Raw genomic sequence first — 27,699 nt, 5'->3', positions numbered from 1 at the left:
CTGAGGGAGAGGAGGGGATCTCTTTTGTTTGGAAGCCTGACTCCTCATTGTGTGTTTTCCTTCTCAATTAGGTCACCTTTATTATGAGTTTCTATTTAGACACCCCAAATTTCTGGGAGAGTTCCTGGAACGTAATATGTGTTCAATAAATAGTGGGTGAATAGTTAGTTGGTGATAGATAATAAATAATCTGTGTACCTACAGAATTGGGGTTAAAGAGGTTTCCTTTCTGAAGTGGTTTGTTTGCCTCCACAAGGCACTAGAGGGCGCAACGAACCCGCCGTTCTTTAATCTGGAACCTTTCACTGAAATAGACTCTAGGCTTTTGGTGAAATCCTGCTTGTAAATTTCCTCTACCCTTCTCCACAGCTCCACCTCTGAGACAAAACAGGTTTCCTCTTAGAAATCTTTGCTAGATTTTTTCCCCCTCAAGCCTAAGCTTTCTCAAACGCTCTGGCTCTTGCTTACTAGGTGTCTCCTGTTCAGTCTAGAGTCCTTTTTATCCCCAAGAGGCTGACATTGACACAGTGCAGAATCTTAACGCTACTTGTCCCCAAGGGAACCCAGTCTGCCGTATTTATCAGTAGGGCTTCGGCCACTAGCTGTTTATTGTTCTGGGAGATTTGGGGAGTTTTCCTTGGCTTCTTGTGATCTAGGCCATGACATGCTAGAGTGTTTTCGCAGTTTCTCTACTCCTTAGCTTTTTTGCTTCAGGACGGCTTTCCAGAATAGTTTGTTTTCCACACTGGAACTAAAATCGCTTGTAGTGTGTACCTCTCTATCCCCACTAATACTTTGAGCTTTAAAATTTGTTTAATATTAATATTGCTACGCTTGTTTTCTCTTGATAAGCAGTTTCCGGGCATATTTCCCTTCATTCTTATTTTCCTTTATTATGATTTTTTAAATCCATACATGATTTATTTTCAGACTCAGGAGCACTTTCTAATGCACATTTTGAATTACACACAGCTTCTTTGTTTAGGAAAAAAATCATTAACATCATAAAAAGATAAAATATTGTACATATTCCAGAACTCTAATGTTGGGGAGGAAGAATTCCTCTGTACTTCAAAGTCCTTGTAGCTGGACTAAGAGTCAAATTGATATGGGACGGGTTAACAGTTGAAAGTCAAAATTAATGGAGTACACACACAGAATTCACACACACATGGGAATTTCAAAGACCGGCAAAATAAAGTATGTATGTCGTCCTGAACTAAGGAGAAAGGGGTAGGGGTGTGGGACTTCAGGGGGAGGGAAGGCAATTCACAGAGGGATCAGAAGAGCACGTGTTTAGTATTTACACATTTGCCCTGCTTTACAAATGGATGGCTCGGATAAAATTTACCTTTGTGAATCACCCTTATTCAAGGAAAGACCCCCCCACCCCCCAACTTAGGTTCTTCTGTTTGGTTAAGGGAGGGACAAAAGTTTTCTTGAGCTGCTGGGTCTCAAGTGTCTCGAACTCAAAATGTGTCAAAATGGCATGAGCCGGGAGGGTGGGGTGGGAGGTACACGTCCTGAACCCCTTCACTTTCCCCAGCTGAAACTTCCTTGGGAGTTTCATTTATTCAAGGTCGGTAGTTTAATCTCCTTGATCTGGTCTGTTAGTCGTGACCATAGCCAAACTCATTTCAAGAGGCAGTGATCAAGGTGTATTCTCCAAGGTAGGCCCATGGTTCAAATACTCAGGTATTAAACAAGAAGCATTTCTATGGAAACAGAAGAAAAGCAATGGTTGATGATTGGATCTAACGTAAACCCAGTTTTGAGCTGGGATAACCAGCTGACAAGACTTCTATATGGCAGAGTTGAAGCCATCGTCAGACAGCGAGGGCAGGGACTGGCAATCCGATAGATCTTCCTAGATTGTAGTTCAGGGGTCTCTGGTGATCCTTTGAGGGGCCCATAGAGCAACCGCACACAGATTATCTACGCATGAGCTATTAGGGCAATTTCTTCACATCAAGTCATTTATACTTAGTTTGCAGGGCTTCGGGGGAAAAGGGGAAGTCTCGGCTCTCAAAGAATTCAAAGTCAGAAAGACGAAAGAAAAATCAAAATGTTAGCTTAGAGACTTGTGGCCAGGCGCTGGAGGACGCCAGAAGAAATCACGATCCAGTTCAGTTTATAGCATATAGTATTAAAATCTAATATCTACAAAGATGTGTGATTGAAACGTATTTTCTCTGTATACTCACCTTCATTTTTTACCAAAGATAGCCATATTAACAGTATTTTGTTTGCAAAATAAGTCTAGTTTTAAGATATCTTGGCCCGATTATTTCCATAAGCGCAGCAAGAACTGTGGTTGACGGTATAGACTCGTGAAAACCTGCTTTGCTGGAACTTTTCATAAGGAATCTCGAGATCAAATTGGTAATAGCCTCTCAAGACCAGAAGCCAAGCCAAATGCTTGCCCTCAGACTTTGCCTGCGATACCTGTACATCTGGGTGAATTCCTCTCTTCTTGAGGTCCCCCAGATATCCTGAGATTCCTGTGCCTGCCAGAAAGTAACCTTCTCTACTCACCTAGTAAGGTAGCTTGGAATTCTGTAAGCAAGGTATCAGGGTGATATTTCCTGGCTTTATTGGCTCCATAAAGTCAGCCTTAGTTCCTCAAAGTTGATGGGTCATAACTGAGTCTCTGCACATCTCTCTCAAATACGACAATCTAGTCAAAGACTCGGTAGTATGACCATTGTTCCCAATTATGTCTTGTCATAAGGAGAAGAGGTACTTATTGAACTTATATAAATAAACATATTGCCATCAAAATATAAGAATCCTCACTGAGACTTTCTGGATGGTTCAGATAGGGACAAGAGATAAAGCTTTCAATTTGTTCACAGAGGCATATTTTGTCAAATTGCTGAAGTCAGTGAGCTAAGGGAAGAGGTTTTCTTAATCTGGAAAACAAAGCAAAACATTTGTTAAAAGTCAGCAATATTTGAAAGACAAAGTCATACACAGCATAATTGTCTTCCTCAATTCGTCCAGTCCCATGTTATTCTTGTTTGCTTGAATCCAGTTTCTCCACTAGTCCTGGAAATTTTTACATAGTTCCGTTTTATGGTCTGAAGGTTACCAGAAACCCACAGAGTTTTTTCCATGAGGGTCACTACACATGAAGTACATTTGAGGGAAACTTTATAGTGACATCTGAGTAAAAGTATAGCTGTATCAGAAAAGACTTAAAATGGTCGTGGTTAAGGATCTGATTTGAGTTTCATTACAAAGCAATTGACAAGGAAACTTTGTTATTTTTTGCGGACATAGAACACTTCAAGACCTCAGATTTCTAGGAGTTTCTTATCATTTTAGGTGATGTATCTATATGAATACCCACTAACAAGGTTTATCTCTTCTTTCACAATGCCTCCCGTGTAATTTCACATACTAAATAAGCCTAATTAGTTTAATTTCTCATCAAAAATGGTTTTTGAAATGTTACAGGGGCCCGCTAGAAAATTTCACTCAGATTATGGTCCAAAGACTTCATTTTAGAATATGATTCTGGGAAGTATGTCCAAAAAATAATAATAACAAAAGATGTGAATATTCAATCATGGATTGAATCATAAGGATCACAATCGTTATGAAACGATCCTTTTGCAACTAATATGTAACTATCCATTTAATTGTAACAGCAGTAAAAGATAACAGAGTCAAATTCAGATGGTTACATAGTTGTGAGTAAAATTTAGCTTTTTTTAATATTAACACTAGGTTTTCTTAAGTAATCAAAGACCTGATAAATATGGGAAATTATTCTGGCAAACAGAATCATTGTTTTTTTAGGCGGATAACTTAAAAGGTCAAGAAAACATTTGTTCACAATTTCTTATGAAGAGCAGAGCAATAGTTGAAGAAAATTTTGTACTTGTAGCAAAGAGAAAAAAAAACTTTGCACCCACCAGTGTGCATCTGATACTGAAACTTGTTTACTAATTTCAATTTGTCCTAATCTTAGCCAGTACTGACCACATATAAAGTTTCCTTCCGAAGAATCTTTCTCCATAAACCTACAACTTTCTCTATTTAACATTCCGATCTTGACTTGAATGTTCTGTCTTTAAGCAACCAGTCTTGTTTTAAGGCTTTCTTTTGTCTCAACAAATATGTCTTTTTATTACTCATACTTCTTACCAAAAGCACATATCTTACTTTCCTTGCATACAGAGCTGTCATTTCTAGCAGTCTCTATTACATTTATTAAAATGACTTATTACGATGATTAGTGCTTAGGGGCGCCTGGGTGGCTCAGTCAGTTAAGCATCCGACTTTGGCTCAGCTCATGGGTTGGAGCCCCGTATCATGCTCTGTGCTGACAGCTCAGAGCCCGGAGCCTGCTTCAGTTCTGGTGTCTCCCTCTTTCTCTGCTCGCACTTTGTCTGTCTCTCTCTCTCAAAAATAAACATCAAAAAAACCTTTTGAAAATGATTAATGCTTAGAAACCTTAATTCCTCTTGAAAACTGAGTAGGAAGCAATTGTGAACTGTTACACCACAACTCTTCATATTGGCCAATTTAAGAATATGTGATATTATTTTTAGAAACATGGATTTTTTCCTAATATAATCTTTCAGTAAAGCATAAAATGTTTACTAGCAAACCTAAATTTATCTTTAGTTTCTCTGTGATAAGGCAAAAGTAGATCAACATGCTCAGTACTTAATATGTCATTATTTTGTTTTATTCGGAACAGAGCTAGATCATCAACAAACTTAACTTTTACCCATCATTCCACTTACAAAACTTTAAAAGGTTAGCTTTCCAAAGATTTTGGAAGTTATTTAGTTTACCTATAAAGCTTTTTACTTTATTTACATCTACATAAATTATGTGTTTTAACAATTATGCATAGACTACCCCGCAACAACTTCACGAAGTAGGCATTCCAAGTTTTTTTTCTTCCTAACAAATTTGGCAACAGAAATGATGGCGGTTTAGGGTGATGATGCGGTGGTCCAGAGCCAACGGCCAAGAAAGAATTCTTGAAGATGTCTTTGGTGCAAAAAAGTGATTTTATTAAAGCATGGGGACAGGACCCGTGGCCAGAAGGAGCTGCAGGGGGTTGTGACAGGTAGCTCATCACATACCCTCAGGTTGGGAGGGGGTCAGGGATAGAGTAAGTCTCTAGGGTATTTTGGAAGCAAGGTTTCCAGGACCTTGAGGGGCTGGTGTTGTGAGGAAAACACCATTGATTTACCATTAAATAAAACCTCAGCCGTGAGACCCTTCAGATGTATATCAGGGGTTATAAGCTTGGAGTATAATTGCCAAGATATACTTGGGGGTTAAAGACAAGGGTTTGCAAAGGAATTTTTATGTGTTTCAGGAGACTTACAGGATCCTGGGGGGGGGGGGGTCAAGATAATGTTAAGCCAAGACTTCCTTTTGCCCCCCAGCAAAGTGTCACCATCAAGGTGGCTGAGCTCCTAGAGGGAGGTCACTCTGCTGGTTTCAAGGACTTGTCACTGGGGGGTAGACAGTTAAGGAAATTTAATTTTTCATTTGCCTTAGTTTCCCATCACCATGGCAAACACTTAAACCCCCTTCCATCTTGATGAGGGTGATATTAGGGCTCCAGGAAGTGGAGTCTATAGGTGTCTGGGAATTAGGCTGTGGATAAGACTGCCTTTTTCTTGCAGTTTACTAAGCTCTCCATAAACTGAAGGAGACTCCTGTCCTGCAGGACTGTGATCTCCACGAGTCAACGATCTGCTTTCTTTCCTTTCCCCTGTTCTTGGGTGGCCAGGAGTGTCCGAGGAATATCACACATGCCCCACCTGGCGGGGAGGGGTGGGGGGGCATGCTGTGGGGGTGGACGGAGGGGTGCTGTTAGCCTGTACTTTGCCCTCAGCCCGCCCCACGCCCCCTCATCAGAAATACCATGAACTTACTGGATTCAGTAAACACAAACAGGATAAAAATTTTATATTTCATGGTGATAACTCAAAAAGCACGTCTATTTTAATGAAGCCAACAAACTGCAATTAGCTTCAATACCAAATATCTTCCCAGATTCTGTGAATTGGAAAATCATTTGGATTATTTTCTACCTTTCTGAGTGTTAGAGTGCTCAATCTTTACAAGCCTGTGCCAGCTTCCAACCAACTAAATATTGTACATTTAGTTATATATAAAGTATATATAAATATAGTACATATTCATTGTAACAATACCATCCAGAAGTAGAGAAAATCTCTCACATTAAAACATACATGGACATATACACACATATCCTATTTGTGGAGAGGACATTATAGGCCCAATTATCTATATATCCAGCTATCTGTTTATTTTTTTGAAAAACTTTTCCCTAAAGTTTGCCTGTCAGAAAGATTGGCTCCTGGGTCCCAGAGAAGATGGGGGTAGAAATTTTACATTAAAAGGCAGAGACAGAGTTTTCTTCAAGGTGTATGTTTGGAGCCCACCTGCCTGTTAAGGTAGTTGCTATAGTCTGGGCAAAAAAAATCATAAATTTGCATTTTAAAAAGGCCTCTCTTCCCCATCCTTCCTTTTTCTTTCTTTCTTTTTTTTTTTTTTTTTTTTTTTTTTCCATTCAGTTTCAGGAGAGTGTGGGATGTGTTTACATTTCAAAGACATGATGAGATTTCTAATTTCAAGGGACAGAGAAAGAGTGCAAAGAAATTTTTTTTCTAGAGTGTCAGGGTAACTGCTATTTAGAATTTACCCTCTTTTAAAACTACAGAACAATTTTCTTTCAATATCCTGATTTTTTTTAATAATAGCCACAAACATTTTCAAAGGAATATGCAAGATCTGAAAATTGATAAAGACAGGTGGGCTTTAACTTGTTTCTAGAGTTGTGGTTGTGGTTGTGGTTTGGTAGAGATTTGTAAAATCAGGACATGTGACCCTAATCCCCCAAAGACTGGATTATAGCCCGAATATCAAGGGATGGCCCATCTTCTTAACTGCTTCTTTTTATCAGGGAGAATTTTAACTAAAATGGGAACCAAAAGATCTACACCTTTGTAAAGTCTATATGTAGCCGTTTAATAACCTTGTTTTTCTGGGCACACAATTTAAATTTGGTTTCTATTAGCCCCTGAGTATTGGCCTTTTGCAAATCATTTGCAGGAAGGCCTAGGAGACACGGTGATCATCTATTTCCTCAGAAGGCAAAGTTGTGAACGTAGTCAAATAATCTTTCTAATTACTCTCTAAATTTGGTAGGATCTTTTGAAAGCAGACGTAAAGGGGCTTTATAGTTTAAAAGCTCTGCTTTTGCCCAGGGGACACTTTTTTTTTCCCCCCTGCAGGTGCGAATAGGGAAGAGTGGATCTAGGCTACCACTGCCAAGGACATGGTGTAGCAATGCTGAGGATTGACAGAGCCCCATTACAGAGCCTTGGAAAGTAAGGGCATGGGCACCCCTACGGCCAATCTCCGCTGCTTTTGTTAAACTCATTTCCAGGGTTCAGTAATTACGTGAGCAACATCTATACTCGGAACCAAGAGATTAGGCCAGTGATCTCTGTAAATCCTGTAGGGAAAGGGGAATTAAAAACAGGCAGATGCGGCCAAATTTTAAGAAGGAGAATTTACATTGGCTGTGGACATTTCCTTTTGTCTTGTGTCTAATTTCCTTTCTATTACCTCATCAAAGGAGTCACCAAGGTGAGCCGTTATAAGACAACTGAGAGCTCTTTAAATATATTTTTCAAGTACAGCCAATCTAAAGGATCCATTGTATGGCCATTGATGAGTAGGATCTATTAATAATGACTTAAAACAAAAAGCCTTTTAATGGCTTACTCCAAGACACAACAGGTGTCCAAAGAGGGCACAGAGGATGCAGACTCCTGATCCAAAAGTTTAGTTCCTAATTAGTCTAAGAAAGCAAAGATGTTCATCGCACAGGCAGTAAGGACGGTATAGTGAAAAAGCTGTCTCTGGTCTCCCATGAAAACATGATACACCTCCAGTCACAGACCCACGAATCAGTGATAAGCGGGTAGGCGCTTCTGGAATGGAACTTTCCAGCTCTAAGAAGTGGGGAAAGTTGAGATGACAAAGATTCCTACGGGCCAGAACTCTCATGACAAACACACCCGGGAGGTGGCACAGCCAGACAGACAGACAGGGAATCTAGGATCCCCAGTCTATTCAACTGGCCATCGGCGTGCACCTGATATGTGTACCCTCCAATTGGTCGAGACCAAAGAGAATATTCTCATTGCTCAGAGGCCAAGCTCTTAAGACACAGACCAAAACAAAAGGAAAGTATTAACAGATCTAAGCCTTGGGTCTCATGGAGCCAAACTAATTCCTAGGAAGTATTTGCTGTGGGGTTGGGGACTGCGGGTTGTTTTACAGTGTACTTCCATGCACAGGAGTTTTCTTTTTTCTTTTTTCTTTTTTCTTTTTTTTTTTTTTTTGATGTTTATTTACTTATTTTTGAGAGAGAGAACTCAAAGTGGTAGAAGGCAGAGAGAGAGAGAGGGAGAGAGAATCTCAAGTAGGCTGTGTGCCCTGTCAGCACAGAGCCAGATGCGGGGCTCGAACCCACGAGCGGTGAGATCATGACCTGAGCTGAAATCAAGAGTCGGATGCTTAACCCACCGAAATCCCGCAGGCGCCCCTGCACAGAAGTTTTCTCGAGCTGGTGTACCTACTATCCATATAACCATTTCCAAGAGCAACTCACCTTACCGCGGGAGTTTTCTTGAGCCGGCCAGCCCTCTAACAGCTTCTAAGTGTTCAATCCATCCGCACCAATTCCGGGGTGAGGGCTTCCAAGAAGTCCCTTAGCAACAAATGACAAGCAACGTAAAAGACACAGACAAACGAACACAAAGCCCATCTCTGGGAGGAAATGGATCGGTTACCAAAGGGTACCCGGCCAAATCAACCAAAGAGCCCTTTAGCCCAAAGAACTAGTTCCACAAATATTTTCTCCTGCTAATCTAAATGTCAAAAGAGAGGAAAAGGACGCTCACCACTCTTGCTCCATCAGACTCCACAGACAGAGACTCCAAGAGGCTGACGTGGTAAGAAATGTGACCTTCCAGCTACATGTCGGACGACCCAAGGATCTCTAAGCTGCTGCAGTATCCAGGACAAACAGTGTCCAGTGAGTTAAAGTACCCTGCAGACTATGCCAGCCTTTGGGGAGCATGAATTTCTGTCCCTTCAAAGCTCCTTCTACACAAGTTGGCATGAAAAGATTTACAGGAAAAAAACAAATTTATAGTATACATCCAGGGAATCCACAAATACATGGAAATTCCAAAGATAGGCTAAATGAGGTCACTAAATCATTCTCGACTAGGGGGCAGGGGGTAGGGGGTTGAGATTACGGAGGAAGGGAACGCACTTCATAAGGCAATAAGAACAGATGTTTGGTCATTAGATGTTTGCACTTTCATTCACATGGGATGGGGCTTCAGAGCTGACAACCAAGAAAGGATTATTGAGATGTTTTTGGCGCAAAAAAAGGTGACTTTGTTAAAGCACAGAGACAGGACCCATGGACTGGGATTGTGAGTGACTGGTTATACACTATGGAGTAGGAGGAGTGAAGGCAAAAGGGAGGCCTCCAGAAAGACTTCCATATGCTAAACAGGACTCCTAGTAGATGCCAGGGGCCTTGAAATTGCCAAGCTAGGGTTGTTTTCCCACTAGTAAGACCTTAACATTAGGACACTAGGGGGTTTCTGGAGAAACGTTATACTCTATAATTGCCTCAAATATTTGTCAATGGGCTGCAGGTTATAAGGAAATTTCATGTTACCTGCCCTCTCCTTTAAAAAAATTTTTTTAATGTTTATTTATTTTTGAAGGAGAGAGACAGACAGAGTGTGACTGGGGGAGGAGCAGAGAGAGAGAGACACAGAACATGAAGCTAGCTCCAGCTGAGCTGTAAGCACAGAGCCCGACGTGGGGCTCGAACTCACGAAACCCACGAGATCATGACATGAGCTGAAGTCAGCCGCTTGACCCACTGAGCCACCCACGGGACGCTACTGGCCCTTTCTTTCTTGCCTTTGTTCCCACATCACTATGGAGGGGACGGTGATGTTGGGGCTCCAGGAAACTGAATCTAAAGGTTTCTGGAGATTAGACTATTGATAAGATTGCCCTTGTAATTTACCAAGATATTTGTAAACAGATGGAAATTCATATCCTGCAAGACTGATCTCTATCAGTTAACCATTTGTTTTCTTTCCGTTCATTTGTTATTAGGTAGCCAGGAGAGCCTGAGGAATATCACTCCTATCCTGTGGGGCGGGGCCTGTGCTACCTTGTGCTCCGCCCTCGGCTTGCCTCATGCTCCCTCATCAGATGGATCACTCCGAAAAATCTTATCTCTATTAATAACACTTATTTTGGGAAAGACTCCACTCCCAATTTAGATTTATCTGTATGGTTAAGAGAGGGAGAAAAGTTTCTCTTGAACCTGCAGAGTCTCAAGCGTCTTCAGCTAAAAATAACCCACATGTCAGACAGGCACCTTAGAGGGGGGTGGCCAGGCCTAACCCGAAACACTATAAAATAATCAGCACTTCTTACACAAGATTGCTTCCCTGGCATTCCAAAACAAAAGAACAGGCCTTCTCATATCCAAAATTAATCAACAAATTAATCTACATTGCTACACACTAATCATAATTTGTTATAAAATGGTTTAACGGGACTAAAGCAGCCAGGAAGAACAGGGGAAAATTTCTCTCCGGATATGACCAATAGGAGAATGCAGCTCGAGCCAATCAGGCCACACGACGAACCCACCAATCAGAAGTCTCAAAATGAATCCTACATTTGCATAAAGCTGCCTACAAATAAGCAGGATCCTGGCGCCCACCCCATTTTTTCTCCTTTCGGAAAACGACAAATTTGAAATGCCTGAGCCAGCCAAGTCCGCCCCGGCCCCGAAGAAGGGCTCGAAGAAGGCGGTGACCAAGGCGCAGAAGAAGGACGGCAAGAAGCGCAAGCGCAGCCGCAAGGAGAGCTACTCGGTGTACGTGTACAAGGTGCTGAAGCAGGTGCACCCCGACACCGGCATCTCGTCCAAGGCCATGGGCATCATGAACTCGTTCGTCAACGACATCTTCGAGCGCATCGCGGGCGAGGCGTCGCGCCTGGCGCATTACAACAAGCGCTCGACCATCACGTCCCGGGAGATCCAGACGGCCGTGCGCCTGCTGCTGCCCGGGGAGCTGGCCAAGCACGCCGTGTCCGAGGGCACCAAGGCCGTCACCAAGTACACCAGCTCCAAGTGAGTGCTGGGAGGCACGATCCAACCCAAAGGCTCTTTTCAGAGCCACAGATTTTCACCACCGGAGCTGTGCGCTGACACGCGCTGGGGTCTTCCTGGGCATTGTTAGGTTACTGGGGACACCCGCGGGAGAACCCGCTACGGGTTCTTTGCTGGGAGATTCTGCCTTTGGCTCGGATCGCCGAGGGCTGTACAGACGTCGCCAGCAGCATAACCGCCCGTGGGCAGAACGGCTAGCGCTCACTTTACGGATCCTTGCAGGTTCTGGCCCCTTTCCTAAGGCTTGCACACGCGCGGAGGCTGCTGGCCCCTTCTCGAAGCTGACCCCGGTCGCCACATGGGAAGTGTCACTCCATGGCTGTAAGCAGCCACAATGACATTTGAAAAGCCCGCCGTGTAAGGGCGGGACTTCCTCTCCCGGTGCCGCGGAGACGGCGGCCCGCGTTCTTTGTGGGCATCTGATCCTCTCACTGCCCTTCCCCACCCGTTTGCCCAGGACTCCAGGATCCTGCTTAGGCGTGTGTCCTGGGTCTTCAAAACGTGTTCACCGGCTGCCGCTCTCCGGTGAGGTGTAACACAACGGTTTTTAGCAAAAGTCTTTGATCTTGCTTTACCTCCTAAGCTGCTCTCAAAAAGGTGCTTGTCATTACGTTTGGCTTTTAGGGTGTAACGTGACAATATATTCCTCTCCCGCTCCCCTCCCTGACTCCCAAGTGACTTCCAAAAACAATTCTGGATATTCAGCGCTACAGTCGCCTCACAAGTGCAGCCCCCAGAATACGAAAGCTGGCTCAGCTGCCCCGAGTCCGTCCTTTTCTGTCACTTGGCAGAATTCGTCCACCTGTCCTGTCTCCAGCTCTGGTCCCCAGCTCAGTTGAGCAAATGGACGATCGTGAGAACTCGGGGACCCAGGGAAGTCAGAGGGTGGAGAGCAGGAAACGTGGACTCAGGACATGCGTTTTACCACCCTGATGCTGGACACCAGGGTCTGGAAGGCGAGAGGTTGTGATCACGTGACGCCAAAGACCCTAAACCTGAAAAATTAAAAGCAGAATTTGTCTCCTTCCCTCATTTCTACAGACCCTGCGACGTAGAGGCTTCCTTCTGAAAGTTAGATGAGAAAGTTTGGGTTCGTGGCACCTTCCCTGTAAATGGAAATACCAAGTACACCCAAGAATCCCTAACTCTGTCCTCCAGAAAATGCACTCGAAAATCACTAACTCTGTCCTCCAGAAATACCTAGCCAGCCTTCCTAGCCAGTCTACCTGGTCTCCCGTTATTCTCTCAAAAAGGCAAAATAAGTATGCAACACCCCCCCCCCAAAAAAAAACAAACAAGTATTTGTTTTCACGTTGCCAAATGTACAACTGCATTTTAACTTTTGTGATCACCTTGATTTCAGTTTGAGGTAATACTAAAACTCCTCTGTCCGTAGCGAGTCTCCTTTTCATTCCAGGGAAGTAGTTTGGTGAGAAAGCATACGTGACCATGTATCATCCCTCTCGGTGCCTTTCAATGATCCGCGTGCTGGCTGCACAATATCAGACATCAAGGCCTGTAGACAGCCACTCACTGAACGCTCAAACCAAGCCCCAATGGATGCGTTTCCTCCCGTTTTTTTGTGGCTTTGCTTTTTGTTTTGTTTTGTTTCTTGCTTTTTCACACTTTTTGGAATGCCCCCTGACCTCTCCAGCCTCCAGGCCTTTGCAACTGTTCTCTTCCTGAAATGTCCCTGATTCCACTTTTCTCCCCAACACACACAGTTTTGTAATCAACAACCTCCCTTCGGCTTTCTCAAAACGTTGTTGAGGAAGCTTCTGAACTGCCCTGTTAAAGACTCTCACAGCTGCAAAGAACTGGCCCTATTCTCAGACCCAAATTCCTCATTACTGACTGGCTGGGACCCTCAGGACTAGTGTGGTTGAATCAGGGCCTGCTCCCTGAGACCAGCAATAAAGGATCCCTTCTCTACAGCACAGGCAAGGAGGGAGGCTGGACCTGAACAAACCCGAGGCTGGATTAGGAGGAGGGGAAGTGGCACCGACTGCCTCATACAGACGCCTTCTAGGCAGAAACAAGGAACATCCATTTGTCTCATTGGCATTCCAGTGCCAAGCACTGAATTATGCACCCAAGATACAGAGCAGCGCTGCTAACCTTGAGTGTGCTTCAAAGTCACCTGGAGGCTTGTTAGAGGACAGATTGCTGGCCCCACTCCCAGAGCTTCTGTCGTCTCCTTAGCTCTGAGGGATATCTGGGAACTTGGCTTTCGAGCAAGTTCCCACAGATATAAAGACTGCTTCTAGCTGCTCTGCTCTGAGCACATCTGATACATGGAGAGCAAGCTGACCAAAGCCCCTTCCTGCGTGGAGGTTTCCGGTGGTTAAGATGAGGTTATGCTAGATGAGGACAGAAAAATCAGGAAGCAGTTGAAGGGATTTCTTTCTGTATTTTGTCAAATGGTGATCGATTTCCTCTGTGTGGGGCGTTAAGCGACAGCAGTAGGCATGACAGACGAGAGACTGCTCTGTGGGGCTGAGATCCTAGCCGGAGAGGAGAGAGAATCAACACACTGATTCAACTCGATCATTCCAAATAGGAGTTCTCACTGCTGTGAAACTATAGGAAATAAACCAGGTGCCGTGATACTGACCAGGTGAGGGAACCAAGGAACCAGGGGATACAACTCGACTCGCAGGCCAAGAGACTGTTGCTACAACAAAGCTCTGTCTAAGGTAGGGAGAAGCCGCTGCTCAAAAATACAAATTCTGTGTGCTGGGAGAGAAATAAACAAATATGAGGTGTTTGGGGAAGACACTGAGGGTTAAAGGAGGGCCTGAACATGTTGGACCTTAAGCGCCAGGAAGGCACCCAGACTTTTATTGTGTCTTGAGAATCTATTAGAATTGTAAAGCACGCAGGCTGCTGTATGGGAAGTGGGATTTATGGGATTAAAGGTAGAAAGAAGCAGAAAACAGAATTGAAAAAAGATCTGGGTTTCATAGGTGAAAAAACATGTTGCTGACATTTATTGAGCACTTTCCATGTGTTTAAGAAACCGTAACAGTTTCTGGGCGCCTGGGTGGCTCAGTCGGTTAAGCGTCCGACTTCGGCTCAGGTCACAATCTCGCAGTCCGTGAGTTCGAGCCCCGCGTCGGGCTCTGTGCTGACTGCTCAGAGCCTGGAGCCTGTTTCAAATTCTGTGTCTCCCTCTCTCTGACCCTCCCCTGTTCATGCTCTGTCTCTCTCTATCTCAAAAATAGATAAACGTTAAAAAAAAATAAATAAAATTAAAAAAAGAAATCGTAACAGTTTCTTTACAAAGCTTAACTCATTTCGTGCTCTCAACTTCCACGGATTATCTAAACACAACAATGATCTCCTTCTAATCGACTAGGGATGAGCAAGGTGTGGGGCTGGGGATGGAACCAGAAAGTGTGCCCCCAGCCTGTATGCTTATCCACCACTTGCAGTGCTGCTGCAATTCTTGCATAATGACCAAGAATTCTAGGAGAGGATGAGGTTTCAGAGACCGGGACATGGCAATGTTTAAATCCCCTAAAGCATTCCACGGAAGGTAGCAAGTGAGTAGTTGTACATGTGAATCTGGGAACCAGAGCAAAGTGGGGACCGAACATAGAAATTGTGACAAGAGTTTGGAAATAGAAATGTTATTGTTGTTGGCATGCAACGGAATTGGAATTTTCCCATGGGTAAAGAAGAAAGGAAAGAAAAGAAGATGGCCAAAGATTCTAAACGGTGAGGACAAAAACCAGGAGATTAGAGTCACAGAAGTCAGGAAAATAGTGTTTCAGGAAGGAGGACGTGTGTGACCAGCCTGGTGTGATGTCTACTGAAATGACAACATGGGAGACCTTTGCATACGGTAAATGGAACCCACTGGGAATTCGAGTTACAGGGAATGACAGGCAACCCAGACATTTGGGACAGCTTCAGGACTCAGGATTGTTGCCTTGACTCTGGGACCCACGTCTCTCTACTTTGTTTCGCTCCTCTCTCTTAGGCTCATGTGATGGACGCTGGCATCTCCCTAGCTGCATCTAATAGATTGTCTTTACTAGAAACTAGGAAAAGGGACAGAATGAAAGAAGAGAAATAGACATGCATGCCCAGGGTGTGCTAGGAGAACGTCTTTTTCAAGAGACTTTTTTTTTTATATAGTTTAAATAATATCAAAAACACAGAGTCAGGTCTCCAGTTTCATTTTTATTTCTTAAGGGATAACGGAAACTTGTAAACTTAATATATGAATTGCTCAAGGACGTAGACGACTGCATTCTTATGCCTTGTTAATATATTTTTCAAGACTGGCGATGGAAGTTCAAAGGGCCTTAACTAAGAAGATTCATGGACTTCTTCCTGAACCAGGCTGCAAATCCATGGCTCATTGTTTTCATTTACTCCCAAATCGTGTGTGATTCAGTCAGTTTGGACTTCAGGCCTCTGAAAATCATAATTTCTCAGATGGGGCTAGCTTGCATTTCCAAACTCACTTCTCGAGAATAGATACGCCTACGGCCCGTAGTGAATAAATTGGGATATTATCGTTCAATATGCGCTCTCTGTATTAGGTCTGCCCTTTCCTCTCTTCAGTTCTGCATCTCTAGATCCCAGATCCTGAAGTCCTAGACTCCAGGTTGTTGACAAGGATCCAGGGAGCCCTGGGGTTTCCTCGGATGAGCCTCGGAGGGGACGTGACTCCCATGAAATGTCTATGCCCACATGCATACTTTCTAACAGATTCTCAAAGGAGTTATTCATCCACTTATTGTAAAGATCGACTCTGCTAAGGGAGGACAGCACTTTCAAATATTCAGATTACAGCTGCCTAAGGTATTTGGACAGTCCATGCATTTCTAACATGAGCTCTTACCCTGCGCCCTGCCCAGAACGGAACACGGCGCAACACATAGGAACACAGGAAACAGACCCATTTGGAGTCAGCTTTCCTTAAAGGGGTCTCAGGTGGACAGAGGGACTGTCCACACTGCTTCATAAACTGAGAAAACAAATCCGTGTTTGGTTTGTAAAGTGAAGGGCTGTAACCGAGACTCCATAGATTAGCTTAAGGACAATTATTCATGTCACAGGACACATCTGTTGTGATTCACTGAGCTGCTGCTGATCGATCCAGGACTCTCCCTCGAGTCGTTGTTCTGCTATCCCCCAGGCCTGAGGTCTTGTGAGGACAAACAAGATCAACACCTTATCTGGAGGCAAGAGGGGAGGTTTTAAAGCCCACACCTGGGAATGAGTTCCGCTGACTTCCTGACTCTTCCACGTGCTCACCTGTAGCCAGAAAGGCCAACACCTGTTGCCTGGGATTAGAAAGCTAGTAGTCCAGCTATGCCTTTATTATGCTGAACAGCCTTCGGTGGATAAAGACCAGAGTGCATTGCAAAGATCCCCAAGACTCTTCAAAAAAACAAATACACCAGGACATCAGAAGATAGAGTGAAATGCTGGCGGTTAGTACAAGGTTTCCAGCAGCTTAACAGGATACAGATAACCCACTGCAGGACAGCGTTCCTCTCAACAGCAGGAACGCTAATCTGTAACGGAGACTTAAGTGGAGAACAGGGAATGGTGTCTGAAGACTGAGATGAGCCCAGACTTGGTAGAACAAACCTGAACATGGACAGCTGCCAAGAAGATGCTTTTGAAATCGGGAAAAACACGGGTCCTAGAGGAAAACGGCCTACAGGAAGCACGCAGGCGATCTCTCCACACTACTTTTCACGGATTAAACCTCACAGCCTGGAAAAAGATTTAAATAAACAGCAGAACCAAAAAGCGTGCCAACTCTTTCTGTGACTAAATAGGTGGCCCTGAAAAGGGCCTTTGGGTGAGAATCGCATGCTTTTGATAGCGTGAAGGAAATACTTAGCCCCCGAAGCCGTAGAGGGTGCGGCCCTGGCGCTTGAGCGCGTACACCACGTCCATGGCCGTGACCGTCTTGCGCTTGGCGTGCTCCGTGTAGGTGACGGCGTCCCGGATCACGTTCTCCAGGAACACCTTGAGCACCCCGCGGGTCTCCTCGTAGATGAGGCCGGAGATGCGCTTGACGCCGCCGCGCCGGGCCAGCCGCCGGATGGCGGGCTTGGTGATGCCCTGGATGTTGTCGCGCAGCACCTTGCGGTGGCGCTTGGCGCCCCCCTTGCCCAGGCCCTTCCCGCCCTTGCCGCGACCAGACATCGTCGTCACACCACCGCAACGCTACGGAAGCACCACTCCCGTCGGCGCCAAGCAGCCCTTTTATAGCAAAGTGCCGGACCTGTTTGAAAACCCCGAGAGCAGGGGCGGTAACCACACTCTGGGCCCGCCCATCGCTCGTGTCTCCTTTGCTGCGAGCGGCGCCGACCGGGCGGGGCCCCTGAGCCGGAGCCTGGCCCGGAGGGGCTTCCGGGAACCCTCCCGGCTCCGCGCAGCCTTGCAGCCGGCCCTCCGGGCGACGCTTCCTACACCTTCCACACAGAAGCCTCACGCTTGCCCCTCACGTCTCCCAGACCAACCCGGAAATGCTCACCGAATACCCGCCGTCGTCCCCGAGACGCTTGAGGTCAGCTTTGACGCTAAGCGTGTCTTTATAGCCAAGTGTCTTCTGGTCTTCTCGATGGATGGATGTCTGCGTCCCTCACCGAGCCTCGCTGGGTGCAAGTGTCGAGAACCCTGTGCTGCCTGCCGGGAGTCTCCAGTTTATGATCGGATGTATGGTTCCTTAGGGACAGCTTCGGGCTGCCACTGTCCCTGCATCACAGCCCAGTCCTCCCCCCAGTCGCACACGCGGAGCCAAGCTCTGGAGACAGCCTGCTGCCACGCTCTCCCTATGACCTGGGCGGTGTCTGCTCGGCTTGTTCTTTGCGAGTACGTAAGAAAGTCCAAGTTCTAGAGCAGTGAAGCTTCGAGGAGATTCTGCATGGAAAGTGTTGGAGGCTGCACGCAAGCACTCACTCGACATTATTATATGTTGTTGTGAATGCTCTCCGCTCCTCTCCTCAGTAGTCACCCCTCTAAAGTGGGTGCAGCTCCTAAATGAACAGCGCACCCTGGTTTGCTACAACGTTCTTTTGACAACTCCTTCAAATAATAAACACTTACACATTTGACCTGCCATTAATCCCTTTGAGAATTTCCCGTTGACTTTGTGGAGATGTGGCCTCTCCTCCAGGCTCTGTGAGGTGCACCTGCTTCATCGAAGCTTGTTTTCTGACTTCCTGGTGCACGGGGACAAATTCCAGAGCGGGGCTCTAAGCTTCGATTACAATGGCTGGCTTCAGGACTTCTAGGAACTGGCAGAGAACAACACTTCCGTCTATATTTGCGCTATTGACCAACTGAACCCTGGCATGGTCTCCACTGAGGCACACAGGCAGCAAACAGTGTGACCGGCAGGACCCGCGATATATTCTTCTCACTGGCAGGTGCAGCCGTCAGTATTGCCAATATCTTTTAAGCATATCACCCCTTCTACACTGTGGTAATTGTTGGTCACGAGGGCAACCTTGGGACTTTTAATGTATTAGTAAAGAAACACAGATGTGAACACTTCAACAATTTTGGGTTTTGATAAGTTTGATTCTGGAATTTTAATATAATTCTTTTCCTTTATAAATTCTCTGTACATCATTTAAGAATTCATCGTACATATATAAGCTTCATGGGACATCCAAAGAAGTCCATGACACGAAATGATCACTGAGCCTTCTTTGGGCTCTTCAGAGCCTTGAAGGACTCTGGGTTTGGAAAATATGCAGACAGGAGCACTGGGAAATGCCGTGAGCATTGGAAAGAAAACCATAGGTTAGTAACAGTAGTCAGACGTTGTGTAAAGGTATATGGCAATGGTTTCTCCACCCATCCACAACAAAGAAGTTATTTCCTCACCCTCTTTTCTTTACAGAGTTTATCTTGGAGAAAAATAGTGCGTCTATGTTTTCACGTTTCCCTTAGGAACATAGAGAAATTTTTCTATGGATTAAGCCCCGTCTCCTGTTTTTTCAGTGGAGAGATATTTCCTAGGTTGAGGAGATACAGTCTGTATATAATATATTATTATCCAAGTCATCTCTAGGTGTGTAAAAATGTCCCTCTGGAATTAGCTTCCCAGTCTGTCACAAGAAACACAGGACGTTGTCACCCCTGACTATCCAGAGATAAGAGGAGTCATAGTTTCATTTGCTTTGCTATATGAGACATGTGATATTTTTTTCTCCTAATTGTAGTCACCACTGTGCTGAGTTATATGAAAGGAAATCTGTTAATACTCACTCAGTATTAAGTACTGAGTACTCAGTTCCTCTCCCTCCTCTATATTGCTACAGAAGGGTCATTTTGTTGACACTATTCTTTTACTTCTCCAACATGTGAAGGGGACCAAAACGCAATAAGTTTCATATTCCTTTATCATATCCGGTAGGATATGGTTGCTGAAACATGCATCCTTTTGTATAAATTGATGTAAGGATCAAAACTCTCTGAGGAGAAATGTAGTTGGCCCACTCTGAGCCTACTGGTAAACATTGGAGCCATCTATTTATTTCCAAGTTGCTTAGACCTTCAATGGACTAAAAGTCCCCAAACAAATCAGGTGTGGCTCACTTAATAAAGAATGGGGGTTTAATAAATAGAATTTACAGAGATGACAGGTAGAAGGTTATCTTTTGATTGGAAACTACGTAGATGAGATAGGTTATGTAGAGAGTATAGACAGAGTATATCTGGTATACGGAGGTGCAAAGTCAAATAACCATCAGGCACCCAGAAATACAAATTTGACATTTAGGCAAGAGGACAGACCTGAGGGAGAAACTTCGAAGTTACCCATAGAAAGGTAATTCATGAACCCATGAAGGGGAATAGAGCAGTACCTTGGAGACTCCCTACATTTAGGTGGCCAAGAGACAGCCCTTCCTTTGTTGGTAAGGCACCTCCATTATTTCCCAGATCCTGGTTGGAATCCTGGCTCTTGTCTAGACTGACCACCGTCACAGCATTCTTCCGACATGGCCTCTCTGTAATTCATACTCCTCCTTGCTGTCTATGAATATTCCTCAAGTGAGTTTCAAATTCAACCATAAGAATCAAAACCTCTTAAGAGGATTAGGAATACATAAGTAAGTACACAAAGTAAAAATGATTTATGTTGAGCTGATTTCCCATCTCATCTCACCCATCTGAGTTGTGTTAATATTTAGTCTTTAGTAACACTTCTTACATTTTTCACATTTCAGTTGAATGTGCTACAGGAAGCAATCAGTCATTTCTGGATTTTGAAGGGATCGAAAAGGAGTGTGAAACCCTCACCTTTTGAGCTTTGCTCTGTGTGTTCCCAGCATTTCTTACTTTCAACATCCTAGCAAAACACAAGGTGGGTACATGCTTCAAAATAAACGTGTTAAAGAGAAAGAATTTGAAGTGTGATGAAAATAAAAATTAAATGCCTTTCTACCATAAACATATTTCCTATTCAACATTAATAATACAAACCTATCTCCTTCATAACTAAGAAATGTACTAGTGAATATAAAACACGCTTTTATAAAAATTGCCCTTGTCTCAAATGAACTGTGCGTGGAAGTGTAAGAATGCATGTGTGTGTGTATGAGTGTGTGTGTGAGAGTTGCATGTGTATATTCTTTTTTTTTTCCAAATAAGCCTCAATTTTAATAAGTTCCTCTACATACACATTTGCTACTGAAAATTGAACTACCACAAGAAACTTTTATTACAACTCTAATTTTTGAAACCCAGAAAATCTAGCCTACGCACTCTGCCATGACTATAATTATTCTCTCTAGCCAAACCACCCAATAGTCTCTCTATATTCCTCCTGCGCAAGTTACTTGGCTTCCAATTTGATGTTACGGGTTTTTTGTTTTGTTTTGTTTTGTTTTATGTTTTTATGGTTGAGAGAGAGCATGAGTGGGGGAAGGGTAGATAGAAACACACACACACAGAATCTGAAGCAGGCTCCAGCCTCCCAGCTGCCAGCACAGAGCCCTACTCTACAGAGCGATAGTCGGACGCTTCACTCAACTGAGCCACCCAGGAGCCCCATGTTAGGTTCACGGATCTTCATGACTTCGGGCTTCTCAAACACCCAGGCAATACTCAAAACCTACTAGGACTTCCTTGGGTCATATCAAAAAGTGGAACTAAAGTATATTGAAGTCACTCAAATGCAAACTACAGGATTCCTCACAAAATATTGGTACCAAGGTAGAAAAGACAACACGGAGCTAATATCACAGATTATCAAAATATCATAGTTTGTCTATGACAGAGCAGCTCTCCCAAGCTGCTGCATACTGATTCTAAAATTACCAGCAAGAAAAACACCATATAAGGTTTATGTTTACATAGACTCGATGTCATAATTATTCTCTGTGCTGCTATCCTCGGGAGGTCTGGGATACAGGCAACAATGACATCTACATCTAGATCTTTCTACTCTGGGTTCATCCGTGGAACGCTGGTTGAACTAGCGATGGTCTTTAATACACCACATCAGCCTTTCCATCGTTTCTTTCCGAGCAGTTAACACAGTCCTTACTCCATCCCTCCTCCTGATGCTGAGTATTCGGGCCACAAGTCCCTGTGGTTCCTTCTCCCCGTCCTGCTGTTGGGGTGGATATTCTGGTAGAGGGGAAGAAGTTTGATGCTAGGGTCGAGAGTCAATTTACTAAGGTTCTTTATTAATACTTCGAAGATGGTTTGACAGCTGAGCCTCCCTGGGAATTTTCTTCACTGGCCATCTGAGAAGGTTCCGGGACACAGGATGCATAAAGCTTCGTTGGCAAATCCATTGAAAGCCAAGTCTCAGACCGAAGCTCCCTCTAGACCTTTGGATTTCAGCAGAAAGTAATGAGCACAACTAGCTACAAAGTAGCCTGGAAAGTACGAGATAGCCCAGAAAGGGCGAGAAACACTGAGGCTCCAACAAACTATGGCGAGAGAAAGAACACGTGTATATTCTTTGATTCTGTTACTTTAGTAGGTTGCCCAAGTTTATCCCCAAGCGTGGCAGATTTCTGTACCGAAAAGCTTATTAATATTTTAATTACCGATTCCCCCAATAAAGACAGTGTAAATAAGAAATTTTTTAAACCATAAAGGAGCCTCTTTTATAGCCCTCCTAGATATCCTCTGTCATCATCTATGGGAAACACAGGCCAGACAACCAGGTCAGGACCACACATTGCTACATTTCCCATTTTCCTCAACAAATCGGGAATGCTTGAAACCCCCAAAGTAACTAACCTTCCAAATTGTCACTAGGAGCAATGATGAAGGCTTTTTGGACGAAGTAGTGACTGTCCTTGTCAGTACAAGCTCTTATTACAACCATCATTTACTATCACTCTTGCAGAGAAATGGGGAAAGAGCCTGTGCTAGTTCCCTTCCTATGAACCAGATTTTCCGGGTCAGTCTCAGTGAGAACTAAGCAGTTGTTGAACGTTCGAGAAGCCAAGAATGTAGACTGTTACTAGAGAGCAAGCTATTGACAGCAAAGACGGGAGGACTTCTATTTTAAACGTAACTCGTGAGGTTGTCTCCCTGACCTGTGAATCTCTCAGAGTGTCAGGGGCTTTTGGAAAAGGCTGAGACTGACGTCGTAAAACCTGGAAGAAGAAAACAGGCTCAAAGCACGAGCTGTCCCGCGTCGCTATACAATAGAGTCGCTGTGATCCCTCTACGGGAAATTTTCATTTTTTTGCTTTGCTCAAGGGTAACAAACACAATTCCGGGACAGAGCTGAGACTAGGTTGCGGTCAAGTGGCAAGGCTGCGCTGGGAACCAATCAGCGCGCCGCGCCCTGCTTGTACATATATATATATATATATATATATATATATATATATACACACACACACACACACACACACACACACACACACACACACACTCCAGGGCCAGGCAGCTCAACTCCGAGACTTTATTATTATTATTGTTTTCTGTACCTTCCGCCAGCCGAGCGCAGAATGTCCGAGGCCGCGCCCGCCGCGCCGGCCCCCGCCGAGAAGACGCCCGTGAAGAAGAAGGCCCGCAAGTCCGCAGGCGCCGCCAAGCTCAAGGCGTCCGGGCCGCCGGTGTCCGAGCTCATCACCAAGGCCGTGGCCGCCTCCAAGGAGCGCAGCGGCGTGTCCCTGGCCGCGCTCAAGAAGGCGCTGGCGGCCGCCGGCTACGACGTGGAGAAGAACAACAGCCGCATCAAGCTGGGCCTCAAGAGCCTGGTGAGCAAGGGCACCCTGGTGCAGACCAAGGGCACCGGCGCCTCGGGCTCGTTCAAGCTCAACAAGAAGGCGGCGTCCGGGGAGGCCAAGCCCAAAGCCAAGAAGGCGGGCGCGGCCAAGCCCAAGAAGGCTGCCGGGGCGGCCAAGAAAGCCAAGAAGGCCACCGGGGCCGGCACTCCCAAGAAGAGCGCCAAGAAGACCCCGAAGAAGGGAAGAAGCCCGAGGCGGCGGCGGCCAAGAAAGTGGCCAAGAGCCCAAAGAAGGTGAAAGCTGCCAAGAGCCCGCCAAGGTCAAGGCCCCGAAGCCCAAGGCGGCCAAGCCCAAGAAGGGGCCGGCAGGAACTCAGAAGTTTGGCTAACTGAGAATACCTAAAGGCTCTTTTCAGAGCCACACAATTAAGCTTATGCAAGGGCTTGTAACACTTGGTTTCTCCAGGATCTTTCACAATTTACAAGAACAAGAACAAAGCACTATCTCATAGAAAAGGTCATTGGCTCTGAAAAGAGCCTTTGGGCATTAAAGTTTTCACTGGCTGAAGGAACTTAGGCCGGCTCCCCACGGATGCGGCGCGCCAGCTGGATGTCCTTGGGCATGATGGTGACGCGCTTGGCGTGGATGGCGCACAGGTTGGTGTCCTCGAAGAGCCCCACCAGGTAGGCCTCGCACGCCTCCTGCAGCGCCATCACGGCCGAGCTCTGGAAGCGCAGGTCGGTCTTGAAGTCCTGCGCGATCTCGCGCACCAGCCGCTGGAACGGCAGCTTGCGGATCAGCAGCTCGGTGGACTTCTGGTAGCGGCGGATCTCGCGCAGGGCCACCGTGCCGGGCCGGTAGCGGTGCGGCTTCTTGACGCCGCCGGTGGCCGGCGCGCTCTTGCGGGCCGCCTTGGTGGCCAGCTGCTTGCGCGGGGCCTTGCCGCCCGTCGACTTGCGCGCCGTCTGCTTCGTGCCAGCCGTCTAAAACTTCCCACAGCAGTTAGCTGCGGGAAAATGCAACCATACCATCCTCGGCTACTATATACAACGAGACTCCCTCTGTTTGGACAGGTATTTGTTTCCTATGGCTCTAAGTGAAGACATTGGTATTGACCTTCACTCCCTGATTCACATGACCTCTAGTACATTTAGACCCAAAATTAACATCTTCCACCAAAAAATAAAAACAGCTTCTTCCGATCCACCACTGCTGGTGTTTTCAACTCTTTCCGGCCTCTACCTTATTTACAAAGATATATCACTTATCTACCTCGCCTGTTTCTTCACAAAGTTCTTTGGCTTTTGAAAGCAGAATCTAATACAAATTATTCCAAAGCTATCTACTGTTGGCTGAATAACAATTTAAGATATGACCTCTGAAACCGGCTTTCTTTCGATCATTTTGAAAAGACACCCTATAGATGTCACTGGCCAAGTAGGTTTTGCTTTTAAGTTTGTTTAAGAGAGAGGTGGGGGGCAGAGAGAGAATCCCAAGCAGGCACTGCACAGGTGGCCGAGAACCCCACGCCTGGCTCCAACTCGGGAACTGTGACAAGACCATGACCTGAGTCCAGAGTCAGACGCTTAACCCACCGAGCCACCAGGTGCCGTGGCAAGGTAGTATTTTACCTTAATTCCACTTTAGGAAGACAAATTACACGTCTATTTCTTGATGTCTCTATTCAAACTCAGATTTTTAGGTATGTATTTATACAAGTCCTGAATGCACCGGCCATTAAGCCTGATTTGATTTCATATTTAATGTTGTAAGGTTATAATCTTATTAACACGTACTTCCTTTACACAAACCGAAGTTTGTGTAAAACGGTGTTGAAAGATACCCAGAGTGGTAAGTGGTACAACATTACTGTGTGTTCTTAGTACTGATTGAAGGACAACGGGTTCTAGGGCATGTATTGTATTCCGATTGGCAACTGATTAGGGCCCAAGCTCATTAATGCTGGATCTGGTTTGTTTATAAAGTGTGAATTGCAGGTGATTCTCTCCATTAAAAGGCAAACTGCTTTCAATAGCATATAATATTAAAGGTCCAGTTCTATCGTCCTGTAGGTCACTAACTAGATTTGGATCTCCATTTCCAACAAAGAGGAAACATCAACCTTCCCTTTACCTGATGGTTTACAACGCTGGGGACTGCAGCACTGATCTGTTTAACCCTTGTGACACATCTCTACATCCGTCTTAGTTTACTAATGGGAACTATGTTTATGGTAACTCTAGAGTGAATGGCTTGTTAACCTTTGTGAGGAGTTGGGAGCACGTACCCCTATTCCTGGATTGACGAACTACCCTGAAGGGCATTTCCAATTAGCTATAATTGAAAAGGAAAATGTAAGCCCTTTTCATGAATACGGGGGTGGCTCTGAAAAGAGCCTTTGGTTAAAACTGTCCCCTCAATGACCTAAGGTGCTATTTTTCCAGCTTACTTGCCCTTGGCCTTGTGGTGGCTCTCGGTCTTCTTGGGCAGCAGCACGGCCTGGATGTTGGGCAGGACGCCGCCCTGCGCGATGGTGACGCGGCCCAGCAGCTTGTTGAGCTCCTCGTCGTTGCGGATGGCCAGCTGCAGGTGGCGCGGGATGATGCGCGTCTTCTTGTTGTCGCGGGCCGCGTTGCCCGCCAGCTCCAGGATCTCGGCCGTCAGGTACTCCAGCACGGCCGCCAGGTACACCGGCGCGCCGGCCCCCACCCGCTCGGCGTAGTTGCCCTTGCGGAGCAGGCGGTGCACGCGGCCCACCGGGAACTGCAGCCCGGCCCGCGACGAGCGCGTCTTGGCCTTGGCGCGAGCCTTGCCGCCCTGCTTTCCGCGTCCAGACATTTTAATACCCTCCAACCAGTGAGCTTGGGAAGGAAAAGTGAAATGGGGGCTCAAATCCTCTCAGCAAATGAGAAGCAATTATACTTGCAAGCCGAATTGTAAATGACGCGTTTTGATTGGCTAAAACTATCCAGAAGTTTGCAACCAATTACAAAGGACGACTAACCCCACGCAATTTTCACGTCACTGCCTTACACTTTAGGACAATTTATCCGATCAAAGTCTAACTCGTTTAACGCCTCATTCGCACAGGCGCCCTACGAATATTATGAATGCCAGAACCGGGGCACATATTTCTTATCTCAGAAGCAGAGTTTTTCATCGTCATGCCTGAGCCAGCGAAGTCCGCCCCGGCCCCGAAGAAGGGCTCGAAGAAGGCGGTGACCAAGGCGCAGAAGAAGGACGGCAAGAAGCGCAAGCGCAGCCGCAAGGAGAGCTACTCGGTGTACGTGTACAAGGTGCTGAAGCAGGTGCACCCCGACACCGGCATCTCGTCCAAGGCCATGGGCATCATGAACTCGTTCGTCAACGACATCTTCGAGCGCATCGCGGGCGAGGCGTCGCGCCTGGCGCATTACAACAAGCGCTCGACCATCACGTCCCGGGAGATCCAGACGGCCGTGCGCCTGCTGCTGCCCGGGGAGCTGGCCAAGCACGCCGTGTCCGAGGGCACCAAGGCCGTCACCAAGTGCACCAGCGCCAAGTAATCCTGACAAAATGTCTTCGTATTGAACCCCAAAGTCTCTTTTAAGAGCCAGCCAGTTTGAGGGCTTAGATTTGGTAGGACTGCTTTGTTAGTGCTGTGTTGTGGTAAAAAGAAACTGGTTGCTTTCCACGTTCAGCATTGTACCCTTCTAGGAGTTTCATTTGCTTAAGGCAGTATAACTTGCAAATAATAGTGGGAACGGGCCTATGCACGAAAACTGAAAAATGAACATCACTGACTCCAAGACGGGGTCACTTACTTGTACTGAGCATTCTCCGAAGGCTTGTTAAATGAAAGGCGATCGTTGGCAAAACGCCACAGTAATGATGCCGGCCGTCCAGGAAAGAAACCGCCTTTGTACTGATATTTTGGTGTCTCTCCCTTAAAATTGTTCTTTTCATCCAGGGTGGACTTTATGTCAGGTTGTTTTCTATCTTGACCAACAAAAACTCTTTTTAAATTAAAAAAAAAAAAAATTCACAGGTCATTGCAGGTACACCGCTGCCCGGGTCCATGCAGATATATAAAATGGTAATGAAAATATGCATTTTTCTGCCTGTTGCTAGGACACTACTTAAAGTTATAAACTGCCATGAATCCACGAACGGCATCCTACATGACTTAAATGCGAAGAATGTACATACAAAATATTTTTAGGCGTTTCACCCAGGTCGGAA

General features: G+C 45.6%; 5 protein-coding genes and 1 pseudogene across 5 annotated transcripts; 3 read left to right on the top strand and 3 right to left on the bottom strand.

The window, feature by feature from the left end:
* The first annotated feature begins 10,849 nt into the window (after positions 1-10,849).
* Positions 10,850-11,304, top strand: LOC101091280 (histone H2B type 1-C/E/F/G/I). Its single transcript, XM_003985716.6, has one exon. It carries the CDS (start codon positions 10,878-10,880, stop codon positions 11,256-11,258), a length of 381 nt encoding a protein of 126 aa, XP_003985765.1. The 5' UTR covers positions 10,850-10,877; the 3' UTR covers positions 11,259-11,304.
* A 5,790-nt stretch (positions 11,305-17,094) lies between these two features.
* Positions 17,095-17,499, bottom strand: LOC101084708 (histone H4). The gene has a single exon (XM_045058523.1). It carries the CDS (start codon positions 17,468-17,470, stop codon positions 17,159-17,161), a length of 312 nt encoding a protein of 103 aa, XP_044914458.1. The 5' UTR covers positions 17,471-17,499; the 3' UTR covers positions 17,095-17,158.
* A 1,330-nt stretch (positions 17,500-18,829) lies between these two features.
* Positions 18,830-25,802, bottom strand: LOC101084194 (histone H3.1-like). Its single transcript, XM_003985765.5, has 2 exons — positions 25,791-25,802; positions 18,830-24,461 (listed from the first exon to the last, which is right to left on the bottom strand). The coding sequence occupies exons 1-2, from the start codon at positions 25,800-25,802 to the stop codon at positions 24,051-24,053; spliced, it is 423 nt and encodes a 140-aa protein (XP_003985814.2). The 3' UTR covers positions 18,830-24,050.
* Positions 23,257-23,881, top strand: LOC101084447 (annotated as a pseudogene).
* Positions 25,803-25,855: 53 nt separating the features above from the next.
* On the bottom strand, positions 25,856-26,334 carry LOC102899210 (histone H2A type 1-E). The gene has a single exon (XM_019831689.3). The coding sequence runs from the start codon at positions 26,314-26,316 to the stop codon at positions 25,924-25,926; it is 393 nt and encodes a 130-aa protein (XP_019687248.2). The 5' UTR covers positions 26,317-26,334; the 3' UTR covers positions 25,856-25,923.
* Positions 26,335-26,627: 293 nt separating this feature from the next.
* On the top strand, positions 26,628-27,038 carry LOC101090012 (histone H2B type 1-K-like). Its single transcript, XM_045058511.1, has one exon. It carries the CDS (start codon positions 26,643-26,645, stop codon positions 27,021-27,023), a length of 381 nt encoding a protein of 126 aa, XP_044914446.1. The 5' UTR covers positions 26,628-26,642; the 3' UTR covers positions 27,024-27,038.
* The last annotated feature ends 661 nt before the right edge of the window (positions 27,039-27,699 follow it).

The sequence above is a fragment of the Felis catus genome, chromosome B2 (assembly GCF_018350175.1).
Source record: "Felis catus isolate Fca126 chromosome B2, F.catus_Fca126_mat1.0, whole genome shotgun sequence".
NCBI classification, from domain to species: Eukaryota; Metazoa; Chordata; class Mammalia; order Carnivora; family Felidae; genus Felis; species Felis catus.
This window is presented reverse-complemented; position numbering and strand designations above follow the sequence as displayed.